This window comes from Phragmites australis, chromosome 21 (assembly GCF_958298935.1).
Source record: "Phragmites australis chromosome 21, lpPhrAust1.1, whole genome shotgun sequence".
Lineage (NCBI taxonomy): Eukaryota > Viridiplantae > Streptophyta > Magnoliopsida > Poales > Poaceae > Phragmites > Phragmites australis.
The window spans coordinates 5003448-5013706 of NC_084941.1; the positions used below are offsets into that span (position 1 = coordinate 5003448).

The 10259-nt window shown below is 43.5% G+C and overlaps 1 protein-coding gene across 1 annotated transcript; it reads right to left on the bottom strand.

Annotated features, from left to right (window-relative positions):
* Positions 1 to 3826: 3826 nt before the first annotated feature.
* On the bottom strand, positions 3827 to 10259 carry LOC133903448 (alpha-galactosidase). The gene is made up of 15 exons (XM_062344833.1): positions 9967 to 10259; positions 8714 to 8772; positions 6505 to 6561; positions 6382 to 6416; positions 5852 to 5955; positions 5627 to 5702; positions 5450 to 5508; positions 5293 to 5358; positions 5120 to 5203; positions 4963 to 5027; positions 4791 to 4873; positions 4613 to 4703; positions 4489 to 4538; positions 4234 to 4374; positions 3827 to 4137 (listed from the first exon to the last, which is right to left on the bottom strand). The coding sequence occupies exons 1-15, from the start codon at positions 10164 to 10166 to the stop codon at positions 4054 to 4056; spliced, it is 1254 nt and encodes a 417-aa protein (XP_062200817.1). The 5' UTR covers positions 10167 to 10259; the 3' UTR covers positions 3827 to 4053.

A 10259-nucleotide genomic window follows, 5' to 3' on the forward strand; every position in this document is an offset into this window, starting at 1 on the left:
TCAAATAGGTTAAGCCGCCAAACCACCAAGGAAAGACCTCACCATAAGCCTCTCTTTTGGTCACTTGTCGTCATTTTCACTTCAGAACTTGAGCCACTAAATCAAGGGTCTTTGCGTCCCCGTACAAACATCTTGCCGCCACACCACATCAAGACGGAGGGTAAACAAGTTTGATCCACCAAAGCCTAAGGTGCCAGCGAGTCACTAAGACTCTAAGGCACTGACGTACCACTTGTACAAGCTAAGATCACTCATTGATCCTCTCTCTAGGCAACAACACCTAGCAATAACTCTCTCTAAATTTATTAGCACTAATCACTCTCTAATTATATGCTTAATTATCTTGGATGATCACTTTAAGCACTTTAGTAGTTTATATGTCTTCTCAACTGTCTGTGAGCTTTATAGACTCTAGCACACACAAATGGCTAAGTGGAAGTATTTATAACCTCAAACCTACGCACTAGCTTTTGATCCAACGGTCACAAAAGATTGTGAACACCGGATGATCCGACATTAACAACAGTATAAATATCAGATCATTTGTTATGTATAGCAGTAGAAAACTAGCCTTTAGAACCCCACTCACAACCATTGTAAACAGCGAATATTCTGGTGTAACATTGAACTCCATCATCGGACTATCTAGCGTGTATACTTCAAGCAATCGAGCCACTTCTTCTACATTGTTCATTGTTTGGTGTATAGATCTTTAAGGCACCAGACTATCCGACGTGTATAACTATACCAAACAAGACGTTGAGACTTTCTCTAAAAAAAATGCTCAGGTGCAACCATCCGATGTGTACACCTTTGAGCACTGAACTATCTAATATGTATAAGTCCGTCTACTGATAAATACACATCTCAAGCAAAACACTCTAGTGTTCCCAACACCTTAACACCGAACCATTTGGTGAGCTTATTCTTCTTCTTCTAAAATTGTATTTCTTCTGTAAAACACTCCGATATTCATACTACTTTAACACCGAATCATCCGATGTGTTATTTCTAAATAGCTTCTTCTAAGCCAAGAACAGTCTGGTGTATAACAATCTGAGCATTGGATCATTCGGTGAGTGTAATTTTATCTGAACTCATCCAATTTAATCTTTCTTGAGTTCGACTATTTCTTCATATATAACATTCATAAGACCTATTAAAATATATCTAACAAACATATTAATCACATTAACTATATTATTATTAATTAACAAAATCATATACATACCTAAAAGATCATGTTCGCTACACTAAGTCGGCAAGGTGATCTGACGGTGCACGTGAGCTGTAATCAGGGGAGGCAGTGGACACGATGGTTTTGGAAGAAGTGGGCAGGAGCCGTTCTACCGGCTTCGGCTAGCGGCAGGTTACCCTTGGCTGTTGTACCAGGAGCAACGAGCCCCGTCAACCCACGGATTACTCTGGCCATGATAGAGCTCGACGATGTTCTTGAGCAGCAGGCATACGTTTCGCAACTCGAGGTCGACGATGCCAGGCCGTCTTCATGCTTGAGATGGAGCTCGAGCGTTTGGCAGCGCCCTTCCAGAACATATGGCGCACTACTGGAGCTTGTCCGTTTTGTCAATGGTGCTCTTCGGGAGGCGCAGGACGCGACGGACATGGCTAAGTAGGGATCGATGACAAGACTGCACTAGTGAGGAGGAGCCTGCCGTCGGACGGTAAGAGGTGGCTCCACCGCGCTGGAATGCACCACTTGATTCCGATGGCCAAATCATCGAGGACGGCAGCGGCAGGAATCTTCTATCAAGACAGAGGAAGCCCGAGGTGGCGGAGCTGTTCGTCCTCCGCACACAGGGCCATGCTGGCCCACGTGGCCCACGTGTCGGGCCTTGGCCAAGCACAGCCCGCCAGGCGTTTGGGCCGTTCCGGGTCGGACGACACAATCGACCCGATAGGCCGAGAGAAGCACGGTTAGCCCGTTTAGGCACGAAATATATCAAAAAATAAGAAAAAATCAGAAACAAATTCAAAAAAATCAAAAAAATATGGAAATATCTTAGAGACGTAATTGGAAGTAAATAATGAGTTTTATTAATTATAAGGAAATAGGTACATATTGTGATGTTTTTAAAAAAATCATATTTTTTTTGGGTAGAACGGCTAGTATTTTAATCTAACGGGCTAAATGGGCCATGCCTGGTCTGTCAGGCACAATCTTTGACCGTTGTTGGTGGGGGCCTGACCTCGCAGGCCGATTGTGCCTCATGTGCTATGCTCGTGCCTGGGCCGTGTCGTGCAGCCCTCTTCTATTGGGTCATGCTTGTCCCAATCCACCGTACCAGGTGGTAGCCTTGCCACCGGGCACGATCTGAGGCTTCGTGTTGTGATGGCTCGAGCCCGATAGACACTGGGCCGTACCTACATTAGGGATTTCAATTTCGTTTTACAACGGCGAAAAGACCAACATTTCACCGAAATTTTAGTTATTTTTTGTCATATACTCTGTGAGTTTCACATGTTAGTGAAAGAAAATTCTAGAATTAAGTATTTCTTTCCTCTCATAAATTCGTGAAGTTTTGCTACAATTTCGACGAAATTTTAATCTTTGTCCTACACTACCGTGCTTCAGATCTGCCCGTTTGGACAGCACTAGGGCCTCACAAGCCTACCTGCAGCCCATGTTACCGTGAGCCTGAAACAGCCTCGCACCTTCTCAAAGATTGTAATTTCTCAGAGGCCGTATGGCAGCGAGTGTGCCATATTATGGAACTGAACCACATTGCTGTTGCGTTCTCAAATCTGGTACTGCAGGACTGGACCACAACTCACAAGCCTCACCAAACAACGCTACAAGCTGTACTGTTGACCGGAAATTTGGAAAGAGCGAAATCCGCGTCCAGTGAAGAAGTCTGATCTTTCTGAAGACTAGCGCATCAACCTATGCGACTGCACAGACTAGAAATTTAGCTTACAACTGAATTCTAGATATTTATGTTAATAATGATTGTAAGTTAAGATACATCAGCTATTTATATTTAAATATTAGAATATAAAATATAAATGTAATTTTTGTTTATAATATTGGAATCATATTTATTATTTGTGAATAGATCTAATTTATAATTTTCATTTTATGTGTTATGCAAATTGATTTTTATTTGTTTCTTTATTTTTTGAAATTATTATTATTTTTAATGTCATCACCGTATCTCATATTATTTTTTAAAATACATTATAAATTCTTTGATATTATTTTTATGTGATAATCCGTAATATGTTTACGTTCTGTTGTTTTAATTTTGTAATGTTTGATTATACGCATATTTAATTGGCATATTTTAATTGATTTGGAAAAGTGTGTTGATTGCTAACGTAACTAAGTTGAAGTTTGCTAACGTAAACTTGTTGGACAAAGTGTATCTATATAAAAAAAAGAAAGGCAAGGCAAGAAATAGTCTTGGAATTAGACTCTATGATTTGTTTCTTAATCTTTTGTTTCGTCTTGTTGTTGATCCATCGTTACAGTTAGTCAATTAATCAATTCGATGGTTAGATGTTTTACTTTTTTATGAGAATTTTTAGAATTTTTCTAGTATTAATGTGGAGGCACCGAAAGAACCTCCAATTAGTAAATATAAGATTGTGTTTTTTCTGCTTTCTTTGTTTGCTTTGGTCCTTCTCTTGTTCCGTGTTGTTGTATTCACTGTTAGTTTAGTTCTATGTTTTCTTTTTCCCTGTGTGGTAATCTTGAAATCTTCTTCTTAATGCATCGGTAGCGCTCCTTCCTTCTTTTCAGAGAGCGAGACGCAGAATACTGTCATACCTATATAGTGGCGAAATAAAATTCACACCCTCATAGAGATAGTGGTGGGCAAGACATTTTATTGTTGCAACTTTCGTTACAAATATTCAGTAATACAGGCGCCGACATTTGACGGCACCTTAAATACACTTACACTTGCAGGTTACAACAATGCAGCTTATGGGCTGCATTTCCTGCTCTACCAATACTTGCATGCATACCCTTTTCCTGAATCCTGATCAATGGCTGCATTCCACAGTATGGGTTCATCTCTTCTATTTTGAAAGTTACTTCGGCGTCAGGACATACATCTTGCAGTCATGAGGTGCCACCGAAGCGGATAATCGGCCCTGAGCCGAGAACGACGAGTGCTGCACAAGAAAATGGAACTTGACGTGATGAACTCCGAAATCTGAAGCTGAAATCTAAACCATCAACCTTATTGGATCTGAAGAGAGCAAGCTTACCGCCCATAGATCGCGAGCAGTGACAGCAGTGGACGGAGCAAGCCCGATGCTTGACCAATGAGCGGTGATGGTTGCCTGGTAGCCCTGTCGGTTCCAGAGAACCACAGCCTTCCTGTTGTTGCTGAGTGGTCCGGCCCAAACCTACAAAAGAACACAGCGTTGTCAGCTTCAGAATCATGCCCAGGCTTTGTGTTGTTTTGCTGAGGGACAAACTGCTTCCTGAAAGCCACTAATGCAGAGATTCAGGCATTGTACCTCCAAGCCATTGTCAGATTGCACTTTCTTTCCTTGGACGCCTAGACTATCTGTTCAGAAAGATGTATAAGTACACTGAAAACTCCATTCGATCATAGGTAAGAACGTGAAAGAGAAGTCTTGCCTTGGTTGACAGCGATGACTTCCCAGTTGCTGAGTATGTTCTTTGTCTGCTGGCTCATCGAGCGTACGTCGCACCCGATCAGAAGAGGAGCCTGCACATCTCAAATCAGGTTTGCAGTGATGAAGTGCAAAACATTTAACTTTGCAACAACATTGGTAACATGCAGAAAATTGAGTACCTTAGCAAGTGCCCAAATGCTGAAGTGAGAGCGGTACTCCGCCTCAGACATACCACCATTGCCCACTTCAAGCATGTCAGGATCTGATGTTGGAGCACAAGAGAAACTATTCATCAGATGGAAGTTCACAAATGGTTAGGCACTCTAAGGACGGACTCATCTGAACTCTTACCATTCCATCCACCAGGTCCGGCATAGGAAGCCCATCTATCGTTCTGGTCTGCACGAGATGTCATGCTGAAATATCATGGTAACTATGATCAGTGCTCTCCATTTCAGTTGTTACCGGATCAGAGTTTCCTAGTGGATTAAAAATAAATGAGAAGCACCTGCCCCAGTTGTCGGCGATATCGTCAGTTGTTCTCCAGCTGTTGCCCATGCTGCCTGCCCAGGTAGCAGGATTTTCCTTTCCCCTATACAGAGAGCACACAGTTGTGCAAATCAATAGCATTTAACATTTCTCCCATCTAGCTATTTTTTTTTTCTTTCAAAGGAAACTCACCATTCACATAGTGAGAAGAAGATGTTCTTTCCATAGGTCTTCATGGCATTGCTCATTCTAGTGTATCTGCATTACCAGCGGGGGTTTACTCAGCAATCTGACATGTAAAGCCCAATATTATGGTCACATTGCAGTTCAAGATATTGTTCACCGTTACCTTTCCAAGACCCTCCTGCCAGCATCATTGCAGTTGTCATACTTCAGATAATCAACACCCTGGAGTTGAGAGGACAAGAGTTGGAAGAACATAAGAAATTCAGATTCATCAGATAATCAGCCAGTGTGAACGTTGATTTGGCATCAGCCATCAGGTAAGCAATTATAAGAGATTTACCCAAGATGCGAAGGTTTTCACATCCTGCTCTTCATGATCGAGTGATCCTGGCATTTTGTTACTGCATGTTCGTGTTCTGCAATACGAAATGGATGTTAGTTTCAGCTTCATTGTCAATTTTTAGTTAAAAATTAGTAGTTTGTTCGGGCTAATGGGGAGTTAATTTACACCAGTATGATATCTTAATTAATTATCTTGTAATGATAAATCTGATAGCTTGCATACCCAGCATCACTGTAGACGCCGAGCTTCAGCCCTTTTGCATGCACATAATCTGCGAGCGCCTTGATGCCCGAGGGGAATGTTTGTCTATTTGGAACAAAGTTACCCTGAGAAACATTAATGCAACCTTGTAAATATTGTCAACAACAAAAATATTGTAGGGTCATCACGTGAGAACAAAATGAAAGGCTGACTCGGCGTTTGGGAGCATATGGGTTACACAAGTTTCTAAATCCACCACTTCAAATTACTAATTAGTAAATATAAAACAAGGCCTTTCTACTTGTCAAAACTTCTAACTCTTCAACATTTAAGTCCTCATTAGCATATAATAGTAAAATTTCAAAGTTCTGCATAATATAGTGGTTATTGGTTGGTTCATGTCCAAAGTTTATCGAACCTCAGGACTGAATTAGACGGTTTTCTAGAAGTTCCTGTCAATATATTTTTGTTTCCACGCTGATGATAATGATGAAAATGATGGGGTGGTTGGTGGTTAACGTTGCTTCTGTGGACAAATTCTATCTCCTTACCCGGTAGTCCCTGGCAGATTCTGCCCAGCAATCATCTGAAAGAAGATATGGAAAACCTTTCAGCTAAGAACTACTTTGTGTCAGAATCATCATATGAAGCAGGGTTTAGATAGCAATCCGTACCTATATTAACATATTGATAGCCCAATTTCGCCAGGCCAGTGTTGACCAATGCATCAGCTGAAGAATGGAAAACAGTTAGAGCAGTCTAAAGGATCTCTAATGCACCTATTACAGTATACCCTGAAAAAACTTTGTTTGGAACAATGACAAGATTAGGAACAATTTCGTTGAAAAAAAGAAGTTTTACACCATAACAACTGCATTGCATTGATAGTACTTAACACAATGTGATCACGGGGCATTTGTCCTGCATTAACAACCTACAACATGCAGCTAGTGACTTGGCTCAAGTAGTAACCTAAGTTGCAGGTCAATGGAGTCAGTCCAAGAGTAGGTGCATGCCCTGCATGTGCCTCCATCTTGTGAGAACTGGTTAGTTGGGCTGCACCTATCCATGTCTGACCCAGCTTGTTTGCTCAAACGTCCCTTTCCCAAGGCTTTCATCCACGAACAACCACATAGATTCTATAGACAATGGTGACACTTTGGTCTATTGATTTTTGCTGTCATTGGACCACAGAGATCGACTGATGAGACCCAATGGTGTATTCTGTCATAAAACCCTGATCTACTTCAGAGATCTGCCTTCCACGTCTTGTGGACATTCATGATTAATTCAATTTTCAATCCAATCCTCAACTGACAAGAGGAAGAATCAGTGGAGCCCTTTTCTTAATTTATCAGCACTACCCCCATCAACCCTATTGAAAATTCCAAAAACCCCACGGACGTTCTACAAATGTTCAGTTCAGTCTAAAATCTGAACTTTTGCACTTTTTCATATTGTGGCTATAAATTATGAAGTCACGCCTCCGGAGACGTAGGCTTCAGCTAAACCTCGTTAACAAACATCATGTCTCTGGTATCGTCTGTGATATTGCGTGCATCGTATCGACTTCCGCGTGACTTATTTCTATCAGTTCTCTCTCTTTTACAGGTCGGTCTGGGCTCTGCAGTAACCATGCACATCCCAGCACGAAGCTGAACGACAGCAGTGAATACTGCACCAGTTCATTCCCCCCGACAACTTGCACAGAAGCTAAAGAAAAAGCATCGCTGAATGATTCTCAGATCTGATTCAGCTAAAAGAATAAAGATGTGGCTCGAGATTTGGCGCGCGGGGAGAGAGAGATTATGGCAATGTGCCCTGCAGCTAATCTGGCTGTCGTCTTCCTTCCTGGGTCCATGCCACTTTGATTTGCTTGCTGCTTGCAAGCTGTAACAACCAACAACTCTGCAGGAATTGTAATTCGTGCCGGCCGGCCGACATCAGCTGTACGGCGGTGAGACTCGCAGTATCCGATGGGCTGCAGGTCTGCACAGGCCTTAATTGGTTTATTAGTCTGCGTTTTGTCACTGAGAGCAGGATGATTGGATAGCAGGACCTGTTTAAAATGCCCAGAGGTTTTCTTATTCCTACTAGAACTGAACTATTCCGTGTGAAATTCCTCCTTTCTAAACAGGTTGTAATCGTCGATTTGTTACGGTTTCTCACTAGAGTTCAAGGTGTTGTGCTCTATATGAATCGTCTCGACAATCTTGTCGAAAATTTGGAACAGCAGAGGAAATTCTTTTACACTAAAAAAACACAAGAAATCCTGGCAATTCGTGTCACCGACACCGTTTTGAAGGTTTCCTGACCTACTTTCTGTTTTCGTTTGGATATTCTGACCTACCATTGCCGATGCGGACACAAGTCACACACCCAACATGTCATGAGATGCCCCAACTGTGCTCCTAGCCCAGCCAAACTAAAAGCTGATTGCCCTGTTAAATGGAGGATTAAAAAGCAGGATTGAGACATAACAAATTCCCATCTGATGAACACATCGCCGAATTCGGTGACGTTAACGTGGTACCCAAACCAACACGATTCGTGAAAACCAAGCGATTGGATCTGCCAAATATACATGCATGCACTCACGAACCGAAACAGAGAGACCGGGACGCATGGGCTGGGTGCAGCAGACGAGAGAGACTCAGGAGCAGGGATTTTTTTTGCCCGGTATATCTAGTTTACCTAGTCTACCGGTGGACACTGTAGAAAAAAATTATATGTTTATCCACATTTTATTTAAGTTTTCTTTAAATTTATCTAATATATTCAATAAATATGTTTACCGGTGATCTCTGATAAATAAAATTTACCGATAAAAAAACTGAGCTAGAGAGTGGTAGATGGAGCAGGAGGAGGGAGGAGCAAGTGTACCTGTCTCCTTAATGATCTCCTCGTTGATCCCGCAGAAGAAGTGGTTCCAGCTATTCCACCTAACACAGTTCATCAGCAGAAGTTAGTAATTTACTGCAGAAATTAGAGATTATTTTGTTGTTTGGTTGAATGTTGATCCGGGTGGTAAAAAATATGACCTGTACTGTTGTACTTAAAAAAGAAACAGGTCACCTAATGAGAAAAAAAGATAATCACCTTAAGAAAAAAAGTTTAAGGCCCTTAACTACTTGGTTGCTACTACTTAACTGTACTTGATATGGTGAGCAGTATCGTGTTATCTTTTGGTACGCCATGAACAGTGAGAAAGACTAGCCTTTTACGAATTGACAGTATCTTGTTCATGTTGTTTTTCTACTTTTGTGTCTGTGTGTGTTCTTTTATTTTAGCTGTAGCGCACTTGAGTTGGCACAGTTGAATCATTCACCACGAGGATCGAGGCAACAAAGGGACAAGCAAGGGGGGGGGGAGAACCAAAAAGGCAAGATCTTTTCGCCGAAATTTCAGTGGACATGATCGCAGCCACAGTTGCCCCTGCAGATTTACGCATTGGGCTAGTTCCATGCGGTGAAAAAGACTTTCTTGGCAGGGAGGGACGAGAGGAGATGACGGCCACCACACCACACCTAATCCTCCTCGATCGAGTCCTCGTAATCTCACCGCTCCCGAACACGAAAACGAATCCGTCGCCGGAGATGCCAAAGAAGGCCGCTAAATTTAGCTGTGCCAAAGAAGGTCGGCAGTAAAAGGGGCGTTGATACTTCATCGACGGAGAGAGAGAGAGAGAGAGAGAGAGAGAGAGAGTCATGGTGAAAGAAAAGCGAGCTCGAAATGGAGCTCCGTCTCTGCGCTGCTCGCTTCCGACGCAAGCGAGAGACATGTCCGTTCCCTCGCCCAAAAGTTTCTCCGACTCTCCGAGCTGCAGCTGCTGCAGCAGCAGCAGCTCATGTTCTACGCTTCGTTCGCGGAATCGTTTCTCTTCGCTGTCTCCGCCCCGAGCTCAGCATTGTTTTGCCTTTTCTTCTTCCTTTCTGGAATCTTGGCAGCTGTTCGTTGGTGTCGTTTGTGAGGAGCAGCAGAGGAAACGCCCGCGCGCGCGCGCTCGGACGGAGCGTGCGAAGAGGATCGGATTCACTAAGAACAAACGATGATGCGGAGCAAGCAAATCAGGAGGAGGAGCTCAACGGCGGTAATGGCGCGGTGGGGGGTGGCAGCGGCGAGTAATATATACGTACCCCATCTGTGGCGTCCGGCCGAGGCCGTTCTCGAACACCCGCCGCCGGGCGCGGTGACGCGCCCGCCTGGCCGCCGCTACGCCCCGCAGCTCCTCCGTCCAGTTCCCCGCCGCCACCCTAGCCCCCTCCGAGGTGACCGCCGCCGCCGCCACGAGCAGCACAAGGAGCAGCGACCACGACGAGCTCGAGGCGCGCGCCATGCTGCACGGCACTGCACTGCTCTGCTCAGCAGCTGCTGTTACAGTACAGAGCAGCGAGCGTTAATTGGGATGGTGTCGGGCGGGAGAGACGCG

Excerpts from the sequence above, each read along its gene's own strand:
- LOC133903448 (XM_062344833.1), bottom strand. The coding sequence starts at position 10,166 with ATGGCGCGCGCCTCGAGCTCGTCGTGGTCGCTGCTCCTTGTGCTGCTC. Across the intron at positions 4,874-4,962 it reads CGGACCTGGTGGATGGAATG|ATCCTGACATGCTTGAAGTG; the intron begins GTAAGAGTTCAG and ends CTCCAACATCAG. Across the intron at positions 4,138-4,233 it reads CTGCTCGCGATCTATGGGCG|CACTCGTCGTTCTCGGCTCA; the intron begins GTAAGCTTGCTC and ends TTTCTTGTGCAG.